Below are 27,231 nucleotides of genomic sequence, written 5' to 3'. Positions count from 1 at the left end.
TTTTGTTTGTTTTAAATTAACAAAGTAATAGGAGACTGGAACACTTCAGAAAATAACATTTTGGAATACAGTATATGAGTCATTTGAGGCACATGTGGTAAGTGTAGAATGCTGGGGAGGAACACAGTGACTTCAGACCTATGGTTCCCAAAGCTTCTACCACTGGGGGTTTCCTTGTGTCATTTCTGGGTCTGTTGTAAACTAATTAAGAGATTGATTGCCATAATTAGTCAACAATTCCATTCGTGTTGTATCATGTGAATACCAGGATGGTAGAAGGAGAACTAGATGGATCCTGGTCTTTTGTCGTACAGCGACCCCTATGGTCCCTTGTATAACGAGACTGCACAGGAAGAATGTGTACAGTCTGTTTTCTGGTTGTGGAGGAGACTTGTTCATGCCTCAATTTTGCCCAGGTCTTGTGGGTGTCCCCTTTCTGTAAAGCGCAGGAAGGGGTAGTTTTGTGGGTGAGGATTGCTGTAAAAATGAAGCTTCTGTTTATTTCCATGACCCATGTGTAGTGTCTTGTACATGAGGTTTGACAGAGCTCATTGCTTGACTAGCGTAAACATGAGTAGTTATACAGTAATAGTATATACAGTTCTAGTTCTTTAATTGAGCGTAACACTGTATATAATTCATTCGTTGAGCAGGTCCTGAGTGTCACTAAATTATGTCATTTGACGTGAATCATTTGGAACTGATTTCCAATTAGGATCGCCAGCTCATTGTTGCCAATCACTCACTTGCCAAGTGAAGTGTCAGAGTTTTGAGTTCTGTTCATGCTACTTGGATATCAGTCGATAAAAGTTAAAAATTTTGGGACTTAGGAAAGAGGGGGTACACAGGGAAATGTTTTTTGTGGTCTCATGTTCTGTATGCAGAGGTGAAACAGACTGCAGGTAGCAGACAGGCAAGTCTGCGCATGCTGGCTGCACTGATAGTATAACGAACGAATCTCAATGGCATTTTACAATTTGGGATGGAACCATGTCATAGTTAGCAGTTTTATAATCATCTAACAATTAGTTATTTACCCATCACAGATGATATTTGGATATGCGAGACATGCACTCAGGTAGACCTGTGCAGTGGAGCAGTGAGCACCTTCAGGCCTCACCTTAAAAAAAAATCACATCTTATTTTCTATAACCGTCTGTTCTTTTATTTGGTACAGTAAAGATAAGCAATATAACAATTCTAGTGGATTTATCAAGATAGCATTCTTACCACAGCATTTCTACAACAAACGCAATTTGCACAACCCTTTTAACAGGATTTGGAAAAACCTATTTCAGCACACTTTCAATTCTTTTCCAAGCAAAAGGCCGTATCAAAAAACAAAACAGTAAAATGTATTAAATCAAGAAGCATTGCATTTATTTACAGCACTTCAGTGGTCCTAGTACAATATTACTTGAACATATCAGGAAACATTACTAATGTAATAATGCAGGCAACTATTTCACTGTGTACACAGCTTATATGTTGCAAGGAACAACCTGGCTTAAGCAGCTCAGTTTCATACTCGTGGAACATTAAATCTGTTCATCTTGTTCTTGCATATTATACATTTTGAAATGCAGTAGTGACTTGTTAATCTGACGTGTTAAACAATTTATGTAACCCAGTATTACACAATTTTAAGGTCAATTTGGTGTCATTCTAAGCAGAAATCAACTTTAGGCATGTGGTGGATCACACACAGGAAAGTTAATTATTGGCCTAGTGGCCAATAGGAACTTGCCAACAACAGTTATGAGTGCCCAAGGAGGAAACTTTACATCAAATTGCTTGGACAGAATAGCCATCAAGACACCACTTTTGCTTCAAACACGTTTTTAGACACAGTGAATTGAGGGGAATTTTTGTCCTCAACATCAGTCAATTATCTGGTCACCATCATATGTCAAGGCAGCATCGAAAGGGATTTCTTTTCCTCTATTGCTCCATGAACTGAATTCAAGACACTGTGCGCTTTTGCATAAAAAGGCAGGAGATGCAAGCAAACTTTAAGACTGGTCCTTTCTTTTTAAAAGTATAAACCAAGACAATGTGCACCCCTGTATGCCTGGTGCAATGTTTGAGTGACTCCACCTCCGTCCTTCCTTACTGCACAACTTCCAAGTAGCTGTCTCCAGCAAGTTTCATCACTTCAGTGGCCCAATAAACCAGTACCTGCAACAAGAACCAAACAGTGGATTACTCATTTATGACTGCAATGGTCTTTTCCAGTCCTGTATGTTCCTATGTCATAGAATGGTTACAGCACAGAAGGAGGCCATTCGGCCCATCGAGTCCATGCCGGCTCTTTGTAAGAGCAATCCAGTTAGTCCCATTCCCCCACTTTTTCCCCGTAGCCCTGCAAACTTTTTCCCTTCAAGTATTTATCCAATTCCTTTTTGAAAGCCACAATTGAATCTACTTCCACCACCTTTTCAGGCAGTGCATTCCAGATCATAACTACTCTCTGCATAAAAAGTGTTTCCTCATGCCGCCTTTGGTTCTTTTGCCAATCACCTTAAATCTGTGTCCTCTGGTTCTCGACCGTTTCACCAATGGGAACAGTTTCTCTTTATTTACTTTATCTAAATCCTTCATGATTTTGAACACTTCTATCAAATCTCCTCTCAACCTTCTCTGCTCCAAGAAGAACAACCCCAGCTTCTTCAGTCTATCTATGTAACTGAAGTCCCTCATCCCTGGAGCCATTCTAGTAAATCTTTTCTGCACCATCTCTAAGGCCTTCATATCCTTCCTAAGGTGCGGTGCCCAGAATTGGACACAGTACTCCAGCTGTGGCCGAACCAGTGTTTTATAAAGGTTCAACATAACTTCCTTGCTTTTGTACTGTATGTCTCTGTTTATAAAGCCCAGGATCCCATATGCTTTTTTAATGGCTTTCTCAACCTGTCCTGCCACCTTCAAAGATTTGTGCATTTATGAACCCAGATCTCTCTGTTCCTGCACCTCCTTTAGAATTATACCATTTAGTTTATATTGCCTCTCCTCGTTCTTCCTGCCAAAATGTATCACATCATGCTTCTCTACGATAAATTTCATCTGCCACGTGTCTGCCCATTCTACCAGCCTGTCAAAATCCTCTTGAAGTCTATTACTATCGTCCTCACTGTTCACTACACTTCCAAGTTTTGTGTCATCTGCACCTAAGTCCAAGTCATTAATATATATCAAAAAAAGCAGTGGGCCTAGTACTGACCTCTGGGGAACACCACTGTATACCTTCCTCCAGTCCGAAAAACAACTGTTCACCACTACTTGCTGATGAACCTATTATGTGTCACTTTATCAAACGTCTTCCAATCTTTGATTCCAATTTACCCAGGCCAGATCCGTTCTCAACCCACTGAAATTGGCCCTCCTCCAATTAAGTATTTATACTCTAGATTGCTCCTTGTCCTTTTCCATAACTATTCTAAACCTTATGATACTGTGATCACTGTTCCCTAAATATTCCCCCACTGACACTTGCTCCACTTGACCCACCTCATTCCCCAGATCCAGCAATGCCTCCTTCCTTGTTGGGCTGGAAACATACTGATCAAGAAAGTTCTCCTGAACACACTTCAGAAATTCCTCCCCCTCTTTGCCCTTTACACTATTACTATCCCAGTCTATATTAGGATAGTTGAAGTCCTCCATTATCACTGCTCTATAGTTCTGTGTCCTGTGTTGTTTCTTCGCTGTCTGTTTAGTTCGCATTCCTGTGTGTTTTCCTTGGCCGCTATACAAGGTAACCCCTAGGTAAACTTTTTAAAATATTTGTTCTTGAGACGTGGGTGACACCGGCATGGCAGCAATTATTGTCCACCCTGGCTATCCTGGGGGCCATTAAGAGTCAACCATGAGGCGGGGGACTCAATGCCGGCTGTATGGATAGAGGTGGCAGAAGACGTCAGTGCAATCTCCACCACCTCAAGGACTATAATAAAAACTAAAAACAATTAACCCTTTTCTGTTAGTATAGAGACCAGAAACATAGGTTATCCTTGTAAGTCTTGATCTCTGAAACAAGCAGAAAATAACAGACCACATTATTCAGGCTGAAAATTAATTTGTTTTTATTACAGGCAGAAATAAATGGATCAATTGGCAAAAAGCATATTAATAGAAAACTCAATTTCTTTAAAACAATAGAAGTCCCAAAGCCTGGCAGTTACTTTCATTATTTGGAACGCAAATATCACGAAAAGCTTTTATAATGAGAGAGACACTTCAGAGTTCTTATCTCCTCTGTCCCCATAGCAGTAGAGAATGGGACTGGAAACCCAGACTGTCAGCCTGATTATGTACCTTCTCCTGTCTTTGAAGTCAAGCTCATACAATAAGGTAAAAATAGGTACCTTCACAATTGATTGATTGTGTCAAGTCAGAAATAGGTTTCAAAGCCCCGACAGTCACAGGCTGTAGGAATAGGTCAGTAACAGCCCAGTGATTAAGCTTAAAGAGCATTAATGGCCACCTGTCTGTCCTCTATCTCTTATCAAATCAGTTACCAGATCAGACAACCAATATCTGGCATACCGATACCTGGGGTACCAATACTGACACCTGGCATATTGATATCAATAACCTAGTGTACCGATATCTGGCATACTGATACCAATAACTGACGTACTGATACCAATACCTGGTCTACCAACATCTAGCATATTGGTACCAACACCTGGCGCAATAAAGCACCCACACAAACCAGCAGGTAGGCTGCAAAACAGATTGAAATACAGTTTTGAGCCACAAACTCCTTTTTAGTGTTTTTTTTAAAAAACTCACCTTTAAAACCCTCTTCAGGCATACATACTGGAAAGAAAGAGAAAAGTTAATTAATAGCCGTAAATAAAAAAAACTTCACATTGTAAAATTCTGCACAGAAATCATGTACATTTTAAAGATCAAAATTTACCAACTATAAAACACAATTATTTGTATTCTTCACCTCATTAAATGTTTAGGAATTCTATTGGTATTTTAGTTATAAATAATCCGTATTGAAATGACTATTGACTACCTTAGATATAAAAATCAAGTTATATACTGTCCAGTTGTAATTTATTTTAAATTAAGGTAAATTTACAAATTCTAACAAGTAAACAACATCCCAAATCTCCTACCTTGCATTATATCATCCATTGCTGTATAATCAGCAATTGGTTCATCAGCCTTAAGTACAGTAATGAAAAGGAATTTAGATTAATTGCCATAAACTTGCACATTAACACAAGATACATTTAATAATCTGTCAAAAGTCTTAACATCAAATCTGCACCAGTATTTTCTGCGATTTTCACAAGAATTTTAAACATTTTTAAGAACGATTTAATGTGCAGAAAACATATGAGGAAGAATTTTCTGCTTTTGTACTGCTGGTATAGAATGGGAAATTATAGGCCAGTTAGTCTTACCTGGCTTGTGGGTAAACTCCTAGAGTCTATAATACAGGATGAAATTAGTGAACACTTAGAAAGGATTGGGAAAATCAGAAACAGGTCGCATGGATTTGTAAAGGTTAGGGTTAGGATTTTTTTTTTGCAGAAATCAAAGTTTATAGATAAAGGGAATGAGATGGATGTTTATATAGTTTTTTTTTAAAAAGGTAACAGGTTAGGTAAGATAAGAGGCTTGTTACAAAAATTAAGGCACAATCTAACCAGCAAATCTAAACTATAAAGTAGGGTAACAAGAACAGCTGAGAGACACCAGTAACAGTTCAGATATCTCTTTACAATATTTAGGATAGTAAAGCAATCTAATTCTCCTTAAGAATTTTTTTTTTGCCGCAGAAATAGAAATCAGAAGTCACTGAATGTAGCCGCATCAACGGATGGATGGCTCGGGAAGAGAAAGCAAAAAATGGGGGTAAATGGATGATTTCCAGATTGGCGGTAATGGTGTACTCCAGGGATCTGTGCTGGAACCTCTTTGTCTTCTACTTATGTAAAACATTTTGATAGAAATTAAATGAATAATATAAAAGCTTGATGGCCACACCAAATTAAAGCAACTGTACGTTAGGATAAAAAGGAGTGTATGGATTAGCAGAGTGGGCAGAAAAGGGGCAGATGCGGTTGAATACAGAGAAATGTGAAGTAATACACTTTAGGAAAAAGTGAAATTAATTCAACCCTTAATAAAGTTGAGGAACAGAGATGTAATGGTGCAGACACAGATTTTTTTTAAAAGGTGGGGGTGAGGGGGAAAAGGCCACTAAAAAAAGCAGACGGGAGTCTGGGCTTTGTACATTTGGTACATCGCTGGGCACTTCATTATGTGAATATTATATGAACCGTGTATAGATTCACTGGAATGATACTAGAATGAGGGGTTATAGTTATTAAGATAGGCATGAAAAATTGGATCTTTTTCACTAGAACGGAGAAGGTTAAAGTGGAGTCCAATAACATTTTTCACATTAATCAAAGGTTTTGAAAGGATTAGAGATAGACTCTTTCCACTGGTTGGCAAATCAGTAACAAGGGGGATATAAACTCAGAATAAAGGGGGAAATCAGAAGAACTATTTCACAAGGAGGATTACTGGAACTTATTTTTTTATTCGTTCTTGGGATGTGGGTGTCGCTGGCAAGGCCAGCATTTATTGCCCATCCCTAATTGCCCTCGAGAAGGTGGTGGTGACCCGTTTTCTTGAACCGCTGCAGTCCGTGTGGTGAAGGTTCTCCCACGGTGCTGTTAGGAAGGGAGTTCCAGGATTTTGATCCAGTGACAACGAAGGAACGGCGATGTATTTCCAAGTCGGGATGGTGTGTGACTTGGAGGGGAACGTGCAGGTGGTGTTGTTCCCATGTACCTGCTGCCCTTGTCCTTCTAGGTGGTAGAGGTCGCGGGTTTGGGAGGTGCTGTCGAAGAAGCCTTGGCGAGTTGCTGCAGTGTACCCTGTGGATAGTACACACTGCAGCCACTGTGCGCCGCTGGTGAAGGGAGTGAATGTTCAGGGTGGTGGATGGGGTGCCATTCAAACGGGCTGCTTCGTCCTGGATGGTGTCGAGTATTCCATCACACTCCTGACTTGTGCCTTGTAAATGGTGGAAAGGCTTTGGGGAGTCAGGTGAGTCACTCGCCACAGAATACCCAGCCTCTGACCTGCTCTTGTAGCCACAGTATTTATGTGGCTGGTCCAGTTAAGTTTCTGGTCAATGGTGACACCCAGGATGTTGATGGAGGGAGATTCGGCAAAGGTAATGCCATTGAACGTCAAGAGGAGGTGGTTAGACTCTCTGTTGTTGGAGATGGTAATTGCCTGGCGCAAATGTTACTTGCCACTTATCAGCCCAAGCCTGGATATTGTCCAGGTCTTGCTGCATGTGGGCACGGACTGCTTCATTATCTGAGGGGTTGCGAATGGAACTGAACAATGTGCAATCAGCGAACATCCCCCTTTCTGACCTTATGATGGAGGGAAGGTCATTGATGAAGCAGCTGAATATGGTTGGGCCTAGGACACTGCCCTGAGGAACTCCTGCAGCAATGTCCTGGGGCTGAGATGATTGGCCTCCAACAACCACTACCATCTTCCTTTGCGCTAGGTATGACTCCAGACACTGGAAAGTTTTTCCCCCTGATTCTCATTGACTTCAATTTTACTAGGGCTCCTTGGTGTCACACTCGGTCAAATGCTGCCTTGATGTCAAGGGCAGTCGCTCTCACCTCACCTCTGAAATTCAGCTCTCTTGGTCCATGTTTGGACCAAGGCTGTAATGAGGTCTGGAGCCGAGTGGTCCTGGCTGAACCCAAACTGAGCAGCAGTGAGCATGTTATTGGTAAGTAAGTGCCACTTGATAGCACTGTCGACGACACCTTCCATCATTTTGCTGATGATTGAGAGTAGACTGATGGAGCGGTAATTGGCCGGATTGGATTTGTCTTGCTTTTTGTGGACAGGACATACCTGGGCAATTTTCTACATTGTCGGGTAGATGCCAGTGTTGGAGCTGTACTCGAACAGTTTGCCTAGAGGCATGGCTAGTCCTGGAGCACAAGTCTTCAGCACTACAGCCGGGATGTTATCCGGGCCAATTGCCTTTGCACTCAGTATCCAGTGCACTCAGCCGTTTCTTGATATCACGTGGAGTGAATCGAATTGGCTGAAGACTGGCTTCTATGATGGTGGGGATATCGGGAGGAGGCCGACATGTATCATCCATTCAGCACTTCTGGCTGAAGATGGTTGCAAACGCTTCAGCCTTGTCTTTTGCAATCACGTGCTGGACTCTGCCATCATTAAGGATGGGGATGTTCACGGAGCCTCCTCCCATTAGTTGTTTAATTGTCCACCACCATTCACGACTGGATGTGGCAGGACTGCAGAGCTTTGATCTGATCCGTTGGTTGTGGAATTGCTTAGCTCTGTCTATACATGTTGCTTCTGCTGTTAAGCATGCATGTAGTCTTGTGTTGTAGCTTCACCAGGTTGGCACCTCATTTTTAGGTACGCCTGGTGCTGTTCCTGGCATGCTCTTTGACACTCCTCATTGAACCAGGGTTGATCCCCTGGCTTGTTGGTAATGGTAGAGTGGGGAATATGGCAGGCCATGAGGTTCCAGATTGTGCTGGAATACAATATTTTTTTATTCGTTCATGGAATGTGGGCGCCGCTGGCAAGGCCAGCATTTATTGCCCATCCCTAATTGCCCTTGAGGAGGTGGTGGTGAGCTGCCTTCTTGAACCGCTCCAGTCCATGTGGTGAAAGTTCTCCCACAGTGCTGTTAGGTAGGGAGTTCCAGGATTTTGACCCAGTGACGATGAAGGAACGGCGATATATTTCCAAGTCGGGTTGGCGTGTGACTTGGAGGGGAACGTACAGGTGGTGTTGTTCCCATGTGCCTGCTGCCCTTGTAGAGGTCGCGGGTTTGGGAGCTGCTGCTGATGGCCCACAGCGCCTCATAGATGCCCAGTTTTGAGCTGCTACATCTGTTCTGAATCCATCCCATTTAGCACGGTGGTAGTGCCACACAACACGGTGGATAGTGTCCTCAGTGTGAAGACGGGACTTCATCTCACAAGGACTGTGTGGTGGTCACTCCTACCAATACCGTCATGGACAAATGTATCTACGACAGGTAGATTGGTGAGGACGAGGTCAAGTCGGTTTTTCCCTCGTGTTGGTTCACTCACCACCTGCCGCAGGCCCAGTCTCGCAGCTATGTCCTTCAGGACTCGGCCAGCTCGGTCAGTAGTGGTGCTACCGAGCCACTCTTGGTGATGGACATTGAAGTCCCCCACCCAGAGTACATTCTGTGCCCTTGCTACCTTCAGTGCTTCCTCCAAGTGGTGTTCATCATGGAGGAGGACTGATTCATCAGCTGAGGGAGGGCAGTAGGTGGTAATCAGCAGGAGGTTTCCTTGCCCATGTTTGATCTGATACCATGAGATTTCATGGGGTCTGGAGTCAATGTTGAGGACTCCCAGGGCCACTCCCTCCTGACTGTATATCACTGTACCGGCACCTCTGGTGGGTTTGTCTTGCCGGTGGGACAGGACATACCCAGGGATGGTGATGGAAGAGTCTGGGACGTTGGCTGAAAGGTATGATTCTGTGAGTATGGCTATGTCAGGCTGTTGCTTGACGAGTCTGTGGGACAGCTCTCCCAATTTTGGCACAAGTCCCCAGATGTTAGTGAGGAGAACTTTGCAGGGTCGACTGGGCTTGGTTTGCCTTTGTCGTGTCCAGTGCCTAGTGGTCTGATGCCAAGTGGTCCGCCTGGTTTTATTCTTATTGTGACTTTCTGTAGCGAGATTGTACAACTGAGTGGCTTGCTGGCCATTTCAGAGGACGATTAAGAATCAACCACATTGCTATGGGTCTGGAGTCACATATAGGCCAAACCGGGTAAGGACAGCAGGTTTCCTTCCCTAAAAGACATTAGTGAACCAGATGGGTTTTTTACAACAACACGATAGTTTCATGGCCACCGTTACTGATAGTTTTTTTTATATTCCAGATTTTATTTAATTTAAACTCTCCAGCTGCCGTGGCGGGATTTGAACTCATGACTCTGGATTATTAGTCCAGGCCTCTGGATTAACATAACCACTATGCTACCATGGAATATTTACCATAAGTGTTAAAGGTATTGAGGCAGGGACTATAACATAAATTAAAAAGGGAACTGGATATGCATCTAAAAAGGATGAATATAGATATGGGGGAAAGACAGGGAAATGGGATTGCAGTGGACAGTGGAAGAGCTAGCACAACAGGGCTAATGGCTTTCTGTTATGCTGTAAATTCCATGTTTGTATGATGTTAAATTTTTGCAGCCTTGATTGTGGTTTCAATCCAAAGCAGTTTTTCAGGGTCAAAGGCAGTACAGAACAGTAGGTTTAACCATGTTGCCTTCAATTAATTTTTTTTTTAAGGATACACCTGGTTACTGCAGTATTAAACCACCTGAGCAATGGAGGCGGTTTCATCAATTTGCCGCAAGCATTTCTAAACAAAAGCTGAAAGCAAGAGGATGACCAGAAGTCTGGAATGCCACCCGAATATAACAGAATACAAGTTTAACACACTCTGTTGGATAAATCATGGGAAGGTATTTGCAACCCAGTTGGAGGTGGAAATGCTGCCAGTTAGCAAAGAGGAAAATAAAATACCTTGACGACATTACTATCAATGTATTACCACTAAATCGTGGCTTTAACAAACAAAAATGTTACCAGTAACAGAATCACCAATGGTTGAATAAAAGTACCTTTAACAGAATGATTGATTCTGGGATGACTCCCAGATTTCCCAGTGTTGCAGTATCATCAGTTAGCATCCGTCCTTCCAGTGACAAATTCTGATCAAATGGCGCAACAGAAAAGGCGTGCATGATCTACAGAAAGAGATGAAAGTTTTGAAGGCAGCTGGATATCAGGAATTCCGGATGTAAACAATCTACCTGATCAGCACCATCTGGGGGACAGTTCCCAATACTTCCCCTTATAGGTTAGTTTATACAAATCCATAAATGTATCTACAAAGGCTTCATTATTTATTCATTACAACTAATGAAGGAAAACAGAGGGGCATATCTTCAACAATACTTTTGAACGTCTCCAAAAAGTACATTCTTAATACAGATCATACTTTATATGACACCTCCTGGTTCAGGAAACAATATCTTCCAGCAATTATTTTACCAGGAAGCGTATACTGTTGGTGCCTCCTTTGGTATTCCTCGCTGTACACTGAAGGTCTCAATGTGTGTGCAGGAATTCCATTTCATCCTGTACAACATATTCATCAGCTTAAATTCTGGCCCTGCATTATCTGTATTTTTTTGTTTATATTATATTAATTGTATTGCCACTTGGTAAACTGTTTCTAACCATTTGAATAGCTTTCAGTGGTTCTGTCACCATCCTTAATCCTTAAGTGCAACCAGAATGAAACTGCTCCCACCAAAACCACTTGCTTCTGTAGGACTCAGATAATAGCCAAACAGTTTGAGTTTTGCTCCAGTGGACTGTTAATTGAACCCCTCAATAGGATTATGGCCTCATAACATGTACTCTGTTAAAGGTACTTTTATAACATGCTCTTGCCCAAAACATGCAGTGAAAAAAATCACAGCAGAATACACAAGAACATAGAATTTTTCAGAACATGAAATAAATGATAACAGCCAACAAGCCCATTACTTTTTGGCAGATCTGAAGTCTGTAAAATCTGCTTTCTTGCAATATTCCTGAATACCTTCTTTCTCCAGATATACGTCCAATTGCCTTTTGAAATCATTTATAATGGTTCATTTCAATGGCTTTCCTGGTAACTTATTCCATAAATAAATTCAGTTGCAAATCATCTAGTTACATAACAGAAGCTGTATCTCTCCTCCACTTAGAATCAGTATCTCTAATTTTCCAAAAAAACTTTTGAAAATACTTGATTAAACTTTACAGAATTATATCCTTCTACCTATAAGAGCACACTCTGTGCTACACAAAGCTCAATGTTATCAGCAGAATAATACGTGGGCACACTGTATAACGCCTGTCCTTATAAAATTTCCTACCACATGGTTTACCATATGCCACAGGAGATCAGCTAGCATATATCCGATCGCAGAAAGCTGATGCACACAGGGGTTTAAAAGCAGGCAACTCTTTTATAATTTCATGTTTTACCTGTATTTTCAACTCTTTGAGAGTTTGATTGGCTGACACGATAAGCTCCTTTTCTCCACGAACTCGATGCCGTGTACTCCGTCGAATTCCTTGTTTATAGTACGCACTGCTGTTACCACCGCCAATACAAGGGTGCGTCAGCTTCCGCCGCTTCGCTCCGTTACTCTGAAAGCAGAAGGTTTGATGTCAACTGTTGTGGAAAAAACCCAAAACTTTACCCATTCATTTCTATGCAAGTCCAATCAGTATAGAACACGGAGTATAACATTTCAAGGACATAGTCTGCAGATGACATCACTACTTAATTCAATGTAAAGGCTAAACCACGAGTTGTTCAGTTGTCAGCTATGGTCTAGCTTACTCTGAATCCCAAGGACCCCTCTGTCTGTGTGCTTTTTCCTCCCTTCCTCTTTCCTTTGTTCTGTTCCTTTTTAAAGGCTGTTCATCTATAATTTTTTTGCAGCTCTGATGAAAAATTGTACTTGAAACATTAACGTGTCTGTTCTCGCCACAGTCGCTGATTGATATGCTGAGTAGTTACCAGCATTTTCTGTTTTTATTCCAGATTTCCAGCATCTGCAGCTTTTTATTTATAGGCCTCGTGGCCACCTGTCTCACCCTAGCCTGAAAGGGAGACATTAACAGTCAGAGAAAGAGGCAAAGTGTCTTTGGAGATCTGGATTGTCAAGCGCATCATGGGACCACACAGAGCTTGGTTTTTGGCTGTGATCTTGCTAATTAACCTGATCACCAGCAAGACTGAATCATGTAAACTGCCCTGTGGCAGGTAGAGTTTGCCCAGTACGACCTGGAACCAGGTTCCTATGAAGGAGATGTCGTGAAAAGGCTGTGACTGCATGTTCACTTGGAAACCCAGTACATTGAGGGATTGTCTCCCAGAGCCAGCCATGAGATGGAGGGAAACACACAATTCTTTTAACAGTCATGTGCCCACCTTGTTAGGAGAGAACCAGTTTGCTCAAGAATATATGGAGGGTGCACGAGAACCACGTGCAAATTATCAGTGGCAGAGAAGCCAAACTCTAAGCTAACACCTGGTAAACAAAAACACAAAAGATTCTTAGCAAATTTAATCCTTTGCAGTAGTACAACCTAGTGTAACTGGCGGTCAGTGAGAAAATAATCTCAAGGTGACCCTGACGAGGTGATCTAAGATGTAGTAAAGGATGATCACATACTGCAGTCAAACAATTCTCTTAAAAAAAGTGTCCCTCTGATGTTCCAGTTGAATGATTTACCTTATCCATGCTACTTGGGAATACAAATTCAAAATAATTTACATAGTTGCAAATGTGTGATGTACTAATTTGACATTTAGAAAATGACCTTATGCATTATAACCAGTTAGTGCCATCCTATTACTGCGCATGGAATATGGGGAGGAATAATTCCATCTCTTTGTACTTGAATTTTGAATTACTTAAATAAAAACAGAAACTTCCTATTTTTGACTGTCCTCTGTGCAATTTACAGTGATACAGTAAATGGGTTTGCAATGCCCTCGAGCCCTGATGTTAGCCCCGAGTGTATTAGTCAATTGTTACGCAAACCATATGGAGTCCTATCGTGCGAATTTAAAAGAAATTTATTTCAAAAATCTAAGACTTGCAGCTGTAAGTCCCAGATGAGGCCAATTATCTAAGTTCAAAATATAAGCTATGCTAAACTCAATGAGATGCCTTGCGACCACTCTTTTGTAAGGTACCACTTTAAACGGAATCAAAGGTCATACTACCTGGTTAAAGTCGGGATCCTTCTCTCCTTCTACCTTGCATTCCTCTCTCTCTTCCTCAGCCTCAGAACCACTCAGATTTAGCTCTGGTGCACCTTCTTTCATCACCTGAGAAATAACGCAATGATCATGTAATATGAACTAATTATATAACTAAATTACTTCAAGATAAACCCTTATACTTTTCTGTCAATCACACAATGCAGTTATTCTGCTTTAAATACGTCACAACTGGTAGTTCTATCATTCTGTGAACGTCATCTTGACATTGCTCACTAGAATTTTAACATTCCCTCAAATTGTTCAATGCACTTCAGTATTATACTATGTATTAGTGATCAGTTCCATTTTTAAAAACCTCAAACTGCAGAGGATATGTCTTTTCAAGTGTAGGATTCTGATGTTCTTAAACTATTTAAGTTGTGGAACAATGGTCGATAAAGTCAGCAATTCCCATTAATTAATTTATAGTCTTTATTTTTATCAATTCCATCATCTATATTTCTCATCCAGTCTAGGAGCATCAATTTTGTACCATAATAAGTGGAAATTGGAAGCCCAGGTTATTAGACAGCTTTTTTAAAAAAAAAACAAAGCTTTTTTACTGCATTACAACTCACTATAGACAGGAAACGTGCATCCTCAGATGAGTTTTTAGAAAGTACAATGTGAAGTTACACAATAAATCTTATAAAATTCAAAAGCAACCTCCAATTAAAACTGGTGGCAGAGGATTTAAGGACACTGACCACCCATGCCACTGACTAGGATACAGAAACTATCCTTCGCAATCCTGACATTGTGCTTTGACAATCTATTTCGGAAAGGTTCACAGCACAGAGTACATCAATCTTGCACAGCAATGCTGAATAAGTAGCTCAAGTGGGCTTGGGAACAAGTCACCTGCCCAAGGTCTCAGATGGGGGCAGCTGGCAGGCCCATTGGTGACAAATGAGTTTTTTTTGGGGGGGGGTGGTGGGGGGGAGGGAGGGAAGGAGGGGAAAGAACAAAAGCAAAAATTGTTTGCAATAGAACAAAAAACATGATTACAAATTGCCAATATTCATGGTGACAGCATATTAAATATTTATATTTATAGTTTGGTGTGCCCAGTTCAATGCTTTATCTGAATTTAAATCAGCACCCAATTTAAATTACTAACAGGCTTCCATCTTTTAGTTACACTCCTATTCTCTAACAAAAGGTGCTATCACTTCTAAACACTCCATTCTACATAAAAAGGGCTTACATCTGTTGAAAAATTGAATTAGGTGACGCATTGTACTCTAATTGAAATCTGCTTTTTAAATCTTATTTCTGTTAACTGAATTTCTTTATAAAGTAGTTTTAGCCTGTGCATCAGTCAAAAAGATTAGGGTGATCTGGCAATAGTAGCTATCCCACAATAATTTGTGTACAAGCTGACATTCTGATTCATGGGGAATCAGGGCTTGCCTATGGAAGTGAACTTTTGCAATTGTATTGATCACGTACACAGCAGTAATGGTCAGATTTGAAAACATTTTTTTTAAGAAAAAAATTAAACTGCCTTCTCCTTTAATTAAAATCTGAAAGCAATAGTCATCACTCATTATATCTAATTGTCAAGGAATGTTTTCCCCAACACAGCACCACCTATTTCATACACACTCAGGCATATATATCTGCTAACTCAGTCTAGATGCTGCAGTATCAATTAGATGCAGATGAGACAGAATATTCAACAGATTCCTAAATCCTATTTCTGCAACAAAATGGCAGCATTCAGAAATATCATTCTAATTTCTACAGCTCAAGCATCTCTCTGACAGGTGCCTAGCTCTGTCACAATAAATCTTCAGCAATGGCATGTTAGGCCACAGTACTAAATTCTGACGTGCAGCAGCCTGTCTCTCTAGAAGCAACTATGTACACAAATACTTTTATTTAAAAAATACTCCCAAAACTCTAATTTAGAATTAAGTCCTGACATTTCCGATCAATTCCATTGTATAAACAGGCCCTTGTATGAAATTGTCTTTATATGCTCCTTAATATAATTTATAGACCCAATTTGGCAAATATGTGCACAACTTCGTTGCTTCTATGTTACATGGGCTTAGGTTCAATGTACACACACACACATATTATATATAGATTATAGATATATATATATGTATAGATATATACATACTTATTTAATGTATTTATTGTTTTGGCAGTGCACAATTTAGCTTTGTTAAAATAAACCCTTAGTGCAATATCAGTATGAATTTATTAATTTCTGCATAGTAGCAATACAAACATGCATGCACGCACTGCAATTTACAAAGATATTGTGATTTAACAATATACTATATTAAAGCAGCTAGAAATTATATTTTATTAAATGATAATGTTTGAAATTTTGAGCAGTATAGGATTAGCTAGAATGATGAATGGAAATCTTACACAGGATACAATTTTGACAAAGCTGCTTTTAGTTAGACTCCATTAATTAAATTACAAGACGGCCTCTCAGGAATACAATTTAGAAAAAATTCTTACCTTTATATTCTCCACCACTTTGCGGATATAGATAGTGGCCTGTGTATACTCTCTTAAATCCCGCTGCTGTTGACAGAGCAAGCCCTCTCGACACTCGCCACAAAGATCTACACGTTAAAAAGCAAATGAAAAGTTTGTGACTTTTCACTTTGAAAAATACATTTTGGCTTTCATCGATATCAAGAGCAGGGGTGATCCGAAGTTTCATGGGCTCCAGAGGTCATTTTTGGTCCTGTCCCTTTGGCTGATCCTACCATTCGCACACACCCAATCCTTGGTTTACAGCTTTTTCAATGGTTATGCATTTTCAGCAAAACCAAAACAAGATATAGCCGGCTGGGAGACCAAGGCCCTTATTCTTTATATATGGGATCGGGAGAAGAGTTCCTCCCGGCTCCACATTCAGCTAAGTACATTTCAATTCACCTTGTTAGTAACAGATGATCCCAAGGACTGGCTTTACTGAGTGCAGCTAGTACTGGCGCCGGCTGCCCCAGGGCAAAGCAATCTTGCAGACTGGGCCTCAAACAGGCGTTAGGCCCCTTATTTGCACGGGCACGGCAGACTGATTTTTTTGTCCTTTCCCAATATGGCGGGCGGCGCACTTCCGACAAGTAACTTGCATGCGCTTCCTGCCCGCCTTACTAGGGCCTAAAAATGGGCGCTGTGCAGCCAAAACTTCTAGGCCATTATTTGCAAGATTAGGTTGACTTATAATTAATGTTCGAGAGCATGCCTCAATTTGACTCCACTTGGTATTATTTTAAAATTCTTGTAATAGAAGGCCAGAAACAAAAATGAGTTATTTAAAATATAGTGGCAACAAAAGATAATTTACAGCAGTAGCTGAGTTTCATGTAGCTTGTTTAATAACAGTGGCAAAATTCCATTTGGCATGTAACCAAGGATGAATTACTTTGCTGCTTTGGTAAGATGAACAACAAGGAATCTCATCAATTTTTTTTATGTGCTACAATTTAATGAACCTAGCATGTGGGAATATCACTATGAAAATATGCATAGCTGCATTGTGAAAAATTAACATGTTTTTTTCCTTGCAGAATATTAGCCAGTTTCAACTTCTATATAGTTAACAGGGTGTGGCTAATCGAGATTGTACCTGTAAGTGTGAGAAAGGCAGATTTTTTTTGATTTATGCATTACTCTGCAGATAGCACAGTTGAAGATGGCTCTCTGACTGTGTACAAGAACAGACAGCATACCACCTATTGACTTGCTGTGTAGACAGACACTCTGCTGTACGCTATTGGAACATGAGCAAAACTTCAAACGTTACATCACTTGCACCACAGGTTTTAAACACGGGTTGCATCAGTGTGGCTACAACAAGTGCAATGATGAGGGATATGTTCAGATTAACAGCATGTTTGTGACTAGCGTTGAAAATTCTTTACAAAAATAGGGACTAGAGAAAGCACAGACCTCTGAAGTTAGAATGTAATTTTTCCGCAATTAACGTTAATTAGACACACTAAAAAGACTTTTTCTTGCCCACACTCCTGCAGGAAAATCTTCTTACCAGGACTGGTGCTATATTCCACATGTACAGTGCCGGTCTCTCCAGTGTTCAGCAGTTGAATAACTTTAATTGTGTTATCAACAACAAATAATTTGTGGATGATTTCCCATTCATTTGGCCATATAAGAGCTACACTGTGCAAAGGAAGATACAGGTTATTGAATTTTGAAAGAATGTTTATCCAAAAGAACAAAACTGAAAATCAGGCATTAGACAGGATTCACCTCAAAATTTCGTACAAATACCCAAAATCTAAGAGGGGTGCAGGAAAAATGCTGCGCGTTTGCCACTCCTAAAATTGCTAAAATACTATGAGACTTTTGAGCCAAAATAGCAGAACACTAGATAAAACAGCTATTCACATGAAGGTGCTAATTCCTCCTTATCCTGATAGATTGTGGAAACCAGGTCACATGGATGGACAGAAGTAATTTGATCTGTCCAGATCTATTTGTTCAGTCTTCTCCAATCTTACTCCTTGAATATGTATGTCACTTTTCCCCACAATATTATGAATTTCTTTTGGGAGGTTATCTCCTCCCAAAAGAAATTAGTGCACCGGATACATTATTAAAATAACAAAGCAGGCAAAGTAATGGATTGCTTGCTGTAGGTGGAATGTTTCTCATTCTTTGAAAGAAGTACAGCTGCCACATACAAATTAGAACTGCCATCACTGCATGGTGAACATCACCAGATTCACTATCCCTTTAAAAATATGCACAATAAGTTGAAGGTCCATGGCATCATGGCCTCAATCTGAGGCAGGCCTCCAGTTCTTTGCAAGAGCACTTAAACATTTTGATCATTAAATTGGTATGAAAAACCACTAACCTTAAATGAAACAAAACACAGCTCTAAGACATGTCAAGTCAGAGAGAGAAAACAAGGGATGGACTGGGATGTAACTTTGCATGTACAGATTGAACTTTACAAAAGCTGAGGAAGGCCAACTACAGGAAGTAACATCCATCATCATTAGTTCAACCTCGACATACAAGGAAATATACTAAAATAGTAGAGAAACACAAGTGTGTGTCTCTAAGGATCTACACCTCCAGAATTGTTTGGAGCACAACAATTCCGTCAAGAAAGAAAATTTGGTCAAAAACACATAAAATACTCGAGGTACAGAGGAACTCTCTGCATGTGGGCCGAGACTAGTAAACACTGTAGAAATATTCCCAGCTCTAGGAGAAAACTGAATGCACCTACTGCCTGAGACAAGAGAAAGATACCTCAAGGCCTTAGCTTGAGGCTCTGATACAGCGATATGGAGGACGGTCACCTAGACGGGAATACTTTGTCCATAGGATAATGTCTCAGCTGTGGAAATTGTACAGATAAGAAATAATCACTGTTGCAGGCTGCTGCCACAAGGAGCCCAGTGAAGGATCCTTGTTACTAGGGGAAGTGGATGGGGGTGGGATGAGACACACACAGAACCTTTCCCTTCTAGGAAATCATGAGGCTGTTGAAGGTTACTGTCCTAAATCCTGAAACAATTTGTTCTTTTTCCTCTTTTGATAACACTTTTTCCCGTCATCCCAAGATTTTTGACATTTGGTCTAAGAGGAATTTTTATATCAAGATGTTGCTAAATTCAGCACATAAGAGATTAAATCCACACAACATACGAGCTAGCTGGGAAAGCATATTTGGCCCAGAACTAGTTGAAGTGGCTGGTAGAATTGTGTTTCTCACATACCATACCAACTTGAGACGGTGAGGTTTGTTAATATATTCTAGTAACAATCACACATATAATAATGTTGGAAAGGCCGTATTCATTTGAGCCCAGGTGGTGGCTGCCAGGGCAGGACAGTAGTTGTAGTTCTGATTGGCAGCTCAACTAGCCAATCCCCAACAGAGCTGAGGGAGGTCAGAGGTCAAGTCTTTCTTTTTCTGTCTAGCTTGAACAGATAGTGAGCAGAGGTTTGGAGTGGAAACAGTCAGAGGGAAAGATCTCTACCCAAGGTTGGACCCAGTCTGTTCAGTGAGTATTGACCTGTAAAAGTGAAGATGGCTTGTATTAGAGGCCAAGGTCACCTAATTTATTATTTTTGATGTTAAAAGGAGCAACATGAATTGGACTTGAATTTCACTGAAAACTTTTTCTGTTCGTTTGTATATTGCATGGAAAACAAAGCAGTCCCTTGGTTTAGAATTAGCCTCATTTCGTTAGAGGGCTTCTCAACCTGCCTTCCAAGAAAACAGAAGAAAGCCACACAGGAACGTGTGAGAATACCGTATGCTGTACACAACGAGGGCTCTCAATGTTACGGTCCTCTGGTCATGTTATCATGACTAGATTCTGGACAGTAAAGGTATATTTCTGATTGTTGGAGACGTGGTTAGGGGCAAGATTGGTGACCCTGAACCTAAGAGAATATTTTGTGCTGACCTGTAATATATAACACTCGAGTCTCAACTCTGCTACAGTACAAGTCCACGAGTCTCTCTGATTCTTCATTATAGTGGCTGTTATTCATGTGCAAGCCTTGACAATGCATGCTCACACTATTTGACATGGGCATCAGTCAAGCCAGATCCCATCTTCATCCATTGCTCACATACACACATATCCACCAAAGGTTACTGGATAGTGATTGAAAGCAGGAACCCACCCTAACCCTGTGGCTTTAGGACCAATTGTAGGGCTGCTTGTGCTACCCATCTGGAATCAGCTAAAAGGATTTAACAATGCAGGACAATACAAGGAGGTGTCATTGGAATCAGTAATTCAGGGGGATCTGTGCCATTCACAAGAAACTTCAAAACTGGGACTTACATTGATCAGAGAATGAAGACAAGTCAACTGGAACTGAATTGATCATGTTAAGGGAGTGGGTCGATTCGGAGGTATGGTATGTATTAGCTGAGGACAATGAAGCTGATTATGAAAACTTAAAATTACATATATCTTTCAGAAAAGACTGGGCACAACAACTGTTGGACCTGCTTATGATTAAATTATTGACTTATAGTGGAAGGGAAGTATGAATATCTAGGATTCCTGCCAAGGAGGAAAAAAGAACTAACTGCAGCTCAGGACAAAGCCTGGAGTGGATGAAGATCCCCAGAACAGAGGAACAGGAGCAGGCCATTCAGCTCTTTGAGCCTGCTCCGCCATTCAATTAGATCATGGCTGATCTGCACCTCAACTCCATTTACCAGCCTTTGCTCCATATCCCTTGATACCCTTAGCCAACAAAAATCTATCTATCTCAGTCTTGAAAGCTCCAAGTGACCCAGCATCCACAGCCTTTTGCGGGAGAGAATTCCAGATTTCTACTACCTTTTGTGAGAAAAAGTGCTTCCTGATTTTGCTCCTGAATGGCCTAGCTCTAATTTTAAGATTAGCTCCCCTGTTCTTGATTCCTCCACCAGAGGAAATTATTTCTCTGTATCTACCCTATCACATCCTTTTAACATTTTAAACATCTCAATCAGAGCACCCCATAATCTTCTAAACTCAAGGAATTACAAGCCAAGTTTATGCAACCTGTCCTAAATTAACCCTCTAAGTCCTGGTATCATTCTGGTGAATCTGCATTGCACCCCCTCCAAGGCCAATATATCCTTCCTGAGGTGTAGTGCCCAAAACTGAATGCAGTACTCCAGATGGGGTCTGACCGAGGTTCTATACAACTGAAGCATAACTTTCTCCCCTTTGTATTCCAGCCTGCTTGAGATTCTCCTCCATGTGATGGCATGGAGATTGAACAAGTGAGGAGATACTGCTCATTGTCCTAATTTATCAGTTTTCAATGAAACACATATTTACGAAGAAAATAATACTTAAATAGATTGGAATCATAACTTAATGAGCTTCCCAAAAGGAATTAAATGTTTGTACCTCTGCAGGCACATGTTATAAAAACGATGGAATAAGACTCACTGTTTCGAATCCTCTTTGGTCATCGATTCTGCTGTAAACATGAGACCTCCGTGCGGACAGAGAAGTGCATTGTTGCCCACAGATGATACAGGACTGCATTTCGTTGGCTTCCTTCAGCAAACAGAACCAAATGAAAGCACAGGGGAGGGATTTATAACAATGTAACACATTCTACATTGTAGTACAACTTTCTGCTTTCAGAGTGAGATCATTTCCCCTCAATTAAAAGATTCTTAAACTTGAGACATTACTTCAAGGCTTACGTTCAGACTGCACCCCTAAGTGATTTGATCTGCCTTAGGGCATGCACCTTATTGTCAAAGACATTGCTTTGCGTTTTTGTGCATTGATATGGCTTTGTTGATAACCCCCCATTCTATGTAGCATCACCACTGATGCCAGGGCTGTTGCTGCACTATCCACTTGCCAGTCTAGCTGAGCCATAACTTCATTACGACTCAACACTGGCAAAACTGAAGCCATTCTGTTCAGCTCTCACTAACAGCAATGTATCTCTGGCACAAACTCCATCAACATTCCCCCGCTGTTGCCTCAGGTTAAGCTCGATGGTATTCAACCACGACATTCTGTTCGACCTGGAGTTGGCCTTCCCACCCCACAACCAAGCAGTCACCCGTCAAAAATTTCAACTAATCTATCATGCCAGACTTAGATCAAAGCAAACAAAGCCAACAGTGCACAAAACAATTGTTTATTTGCATGACATTTCTCAGTTCCCATGAACTACTCCAATGTGGTGTTTGTCCCTCTACCCCTCCTGTAACCCCCACCCCCTGCTTCTTGGGGTGGCAGGTGGAAATGACAATCTTAGCATTTGACATTTTCATGTTGGCATCTCTGCTTAATGCTAAACACCATTACCTCTTGAGCTTAAGACTAGTATTTTTCCAATCTAACTCATGTTGTAACATATGAATTCATTTTAGACAGAATTTTATAAAATGCACAGATTAACCATTCTCTATAACATACTGGGTCATTAATGGGGGAGTGGGAGAAGCAAAAAAAATGTTGGCCTACTAAATGTTACACTGGAATAATCAATTACTACCATTATATAAATCCACATGCAGCATTTAACTGCAGCAATCTAATGAGTGTTGAATGTACATTTTCATTGATGTATTGGACTAATTATTTACTGACGGTTCCACCATAAAACAATGTACACCGGCCCTAATGAAATTTACGAAGTGAAAAGACTGTGGAAATACTAGGTGATAGGACTTGGTTACCAATTAACGCTTCTCAGTGCTACAGTGGTCAACTGACTTTGGTTGCAAATGTACTTGCATATTAATTAACTATGTATATTAAGTTATCCAAAGTGTTAAGACTGCTTACCATAAATATTGTCTTCCTCATTCTTTGAAGGTAGCTCAACCTCCACATACAAATGAATTGTCCATCATCCAAATGGAGGTAAAAGCACAGCAACACTGTCCCATTAACGTTTTGGTGCCATACTGGTCACACAGTCCTTCTCCACCCCTGCTGCATATAGGGGCATGTTCTGGAACTGTAATATAGTTCTTTTCAAAAGAAGCGGCAGCAAGGAAACCTAATTGATGTAGTGAGGAATTGAACACAAAAACAGGAAACTTTCCAGTGTACCGAGTTACACAGAGGCAAATGAGGAAGCTTTGTATGTGGAAGTGAACTACCGTCAAAAAAAAGAGACAATATACCTATTGCATATAATTTTAATAATATGCCTTTCATTCTAACTCCACATACAAATAAGTTATACTAAAGCCCCACATAAAATGGAGTCAAGATGGTCTGGGATTTAATTTGGAATCCAGCATGGGGCACAGGAACACTATCACCTCAAACTGTCAGATCTTTGTGTAAGCACACAGATTAGTCCGTATAGCTATCCTGGAAGTAAGGTATGCATGATGTTGCCTCTCTGTGAGTATGAGGGAGCTTAAATCTTCCTTGGTTGATCCAACCAGCGAAAGAACACAACCACATGCATTGTACTATGTTTCAGTAGACGATGAAGTGGTTTTGAAAATTCGATAACTCTTGAGTAGAAATGTAATAAAGGGTCAGGAAATAGTCTATGTATTCACACCATTGTACAATAATGAAGACTTAACAAATTTCAGTTTGCTTCATTTTGTTACGGGAACCTATATAATGTATGTAAAGGTCAATAAAATACATGCTTTGACAGCTAAAAATCTTCAAGGAAGCAAGCAATGCTCTAGTTCCTATTTTTAGGAGCTTCATTAAAGACAGGAGATGCAAGACTAGAAAATAGTAAAAGTTATACCCATGTTCAAAGATGGAATGACATAATCCTGGGAATTACAGGTCAATCAGCCGAACGTCCAAAGTAGGGAAAAAGCACTAGTATTTTATGAATACTGCTGTTTAATCAATAGATTTCAGAGGCTCTAAGTATTAGTCAACATGAGTTTAGAAGCAATTGGCCATGCCCCACAAATTAGTGGAATTCTTGGATTAGGTAATTAAATTCGTGGGTAGGGTCAACAATTGATAGAATTGAATTTTTAGAAGGCATTTAATTAAGTTTCACTTCAAGCTCTTGAAAAATAATTAAGGTTCACCAAATAGTCAACAATCAACATTAAGCTACAACAACAAACCTGATTAAGGACTGATGCGTCATTTGAAGTCAAGTTGAAGCAACTTATTTTAAGGTTAAATGTAGATCATTGAGACCGGATTTAGAACACTGAGCAATTAGGGGCACTCTTGGGCCGCAATCCCGGCAGTGCCCTCCAGCATTGACTCCGCTGTAATTTGTGGGATCAGTGAGAGGACACCTCATTAGCATGGGGCCGGCAACTGCCCACACCATAATGGGCATCTGCTTGCCTCATTCTGTCAGAAATTCCAGTGCCAACCAGCTATCCACCCCCTAAAACCCCCCCAAAGATCCTATTTGCAGCCCCTTTCATAAATTCCCCATCTTTGGGGCTTCAGGCCACTTTCCTTGCTGGGGAAACAGCAATCCCCAGTTTAGGAAGCCCCCGGTCATGCCACCTCTGACATGGTTGGCTTTGTAAGGAGACAGAGGCTCTGCCCCTTACAAAGCCCAACGATATTTCCCATCTTGGGTAGGGACTCAGCCATTCTGGGCTCAGCGCCGTTCTGCCAGACTCCGGCCAGAGTTACGGCAGGAGCTTAACAGAATGGGTGAGGAAATGTGGCCCCTCTATCTTCAAAAGGTTCATCTGACCTGGACAGGGTTCATGGAAGAGTGACTATAATGATTCTGGGCATTAAAAGGCTTAGTTGTGAGGGGAGATGCACAGTACTGAATTTGTTTTCCTTGGAGGGATCCAAGTTTTTGCAAGATTGAGAGGCACGTAAATGTAACCAGGTATTATAGACACAGTTAGTTAAGAGCTGGAGAACCAAATACAAAATTGAAGTGCCTTGGGAAAGATTACATTTTAGATTTTATCCAGTCTAGTGGATTGTGTGGATCAGATTTCCAGCAAACACATAACTGCTATACTAGTTAAGAGTAGAAGAAATATTTGCTTAGAATGGGACTGAAGGTCTAGACGGAATCACAGACATGGGTGATGACATACTCTATGTAACATATGGATCCTGAGCTGGATTCCACATTGTGGATTTTTAAATGGTACTTTAAGCAATTCCTAATTAGACTTGTTGGGATTTAGCCTGAACAACACTGCACTCTTCTGGAAATCAAACAGTGTTGGGAGACAATGCGAGGACCAGTTGTCATCAGAGAGAGCGTATGGGAACACGTACAAGGCTGGAATTTGCCAGCATTAATGGAGGCCAACAAGCTGACTGGGGAAAGTATACTGACCAAAAAAACTTGAGAAATAAAACGTGTTCCAAAAATCAGAAGTCTGCAGCAATAACTGTGTAAAACTTGAACACCTTAGAACAGACTGCAATCTTTGAAAAGTTTTCCAAAGAATAATGGCAATTAACATAATTTAACCACAGAAGAGTTGGACAACTTTTTCTTGGTGTAATAAACGAGAATGCACTGTTGCTGAAAATAGGAGAAAAAGTACTGAGGTGCAATGCTAGAACAAGCCCAATATGCAGCAAGGGCCGGGGTGAAGTGGTGCTTATTACCCCTTTGTGACTCTAAATGCTGTTTGTATGTGGAGCTGATGAATGGAAAAACCATTTTCACAGTAAGACCAAAGAACAAATTATACCCAACCAATAACCAAAGCCAAAAACTAAGATTCTTTTCCCCCCTCCCAAAAATGCACACAACACAGTTTAGTTTTACTTGATCTCTTTGGAACAGCCAAAGTATAACTAAACAATACAGCAGAAATTATATAAAAATTAAACAAAAAGTCACCTGATAAACTTTTTCCATTCTTCAACAAAAAACTGGGAAACAACGTACAGAACATCAGTCTCCTGGAAAACATATATTAAGGAACTGTAAAAAAAAACCTACATGATTATGGAATTAATCAGTCAGTCATTCAAAGCAGTTTCCCGTATATTCTGAAATGCATGAGAAATGAGGCTGTATTTCAATAAAAACTTTTGTACTGTCATAGCAGTCCTAAATATTTAAATACCAAAACTGTTAATTTTCTTTGGTAATATACTGCAACCAATGTTATTGACAATATTTCTATTGTTCCTTGGAAGCCTGCTGTTATCCTGGTTGAGCAGAGTGTTAAGTCAGTTCTCCATATTATGGATACTCAATCACTGTGCCATAGTGGGTGGTGACAAGCAGAGGCCAATGCTTCTTCGCAAGAGGAAAAGTCAGAGCCATGTCCTGCAGGATGCTCTTGTGCTCCACCAAACTATCAATACAAGAATATCAGGTAGCCTAGGAACAAGCAATTTTCTGTCAACCCTGTTCACCGTTGACGGACCAGCTATTGTACGTTTTTTTCATAGCAATCCACCTGTGAGCTAAACCCCACATTCCACCCTCCCACACCCCCACCACTTTTGTCAAACCCGAGGCTTCCTCTTCACAGTGCTGCTAAATCATAGAATACCGCGCTCCACCCCCCCATTCAGTAAATAGAGTGAGCACATTTTTTTTCTTTTCATTAGAGAAATACAGATTCCAGAAATGTGCTAATTTTGAATGATTTCAGAAAAATAACCAATTAATAAACTGAAGGAACTATCTTGCACATTCATAAATATTAAGAGCTTTTAGGAACAGGAAGAGACAACCTAGCTGAAGAAACTTGTCCTTTTCTCCATCTATATCAGCTACTTACCTGCCTCTCACTTATTGCCCTATTCCCCCCTCTCTCCAGATATACATCTAGTTGCCTCAACCTCATTTATTTTATTCACTTCAATAATCAGCTCTGGTAATTTAGTC

The 27,231-nt window shown here is 40.6% G+C and overlaps 1 protein-coding gene across 7 annotated transcripts in view; it reads right to left on the bottom strand.

Annotated features, from left to right (window-relative positions):
- Window positions 1-1,139: 1,139 nt before the first annotated feature.
- Window positions 1,140-27,231, bottom strand: part of usp48 (ubiquitin specific peptidase 48) — a 139,063-nt gene continuing 112,971 nt past the window's right edge. The window contains exons 18-27 of one of the 7 annotated variants that reach the window (XM_067970683.1): window positions 26,230-26,291; window positions 21,870-21,980; window positions 17,969-18,102; window positions 16,429-16,535; window positions 13,906-14,010; window positions 12,150-12,314; window positions 10,730-10,855; window positions 5,133-5,181; window positions 4,795-4,821; window positions 1,140-2,178 (exon numbers count right to left, since the gene is read on the bottom strand). In XM_067970683.1, coding sequence (XP_067826784.1) covers window positions 2,156-2,178; window positions 4,795-4,821; window positions 5,133-5,181; window positions 10,730-10,855; window positions 12,150-12,314; window positions 13,906-14,010; window positions 16,429-16,535; window positions 17,969-18,102; window positions 21,870-21,980; window positions 26,230-26,291 — 909 coding nt within the window. In that variant the 3' untranslated portion in view covers window positions 1,140-2,155. Of the gene's footprint in view, window positions 2,179-4,794; window positions 4,822-5,132; window positions 5,182-10,729; window positions 10,856-12,149; window positions 12,315-13,905; window positions 14,011-16,428; window positions 16,536-17,968; window positions 18,103-21,869; window positions 21,981-23,234; window positions 23,452-26,229; window positions 26,292-27,231 lie in introns of those variants that run through there. The other 6 variants (XM_067970684.1, XM_067970686.1, XM_067970685.1 and 3 more) reach the window with 6 other exon arrangements.

This window comes from Heptranchias perlo, chromosome 32 (genome assembly GCF_035084215.1).
Source record: "Heptranchias perlo isolate sHepPer1 chromosome 32, sHepPer1.hap1, whole genome shotgun sequence".
Lineage (NCBI taxonomy): Eukaryota > Metazoa > Chordata > Chondrichthyes > Hexanchiformes > Hexanchidae > Heptranchias > Heptranchias perlo.
Note: the sequence above shows the minus strand (reverse complement) of the source record. Positions and strands in the feature narration are given on the sequence as shown.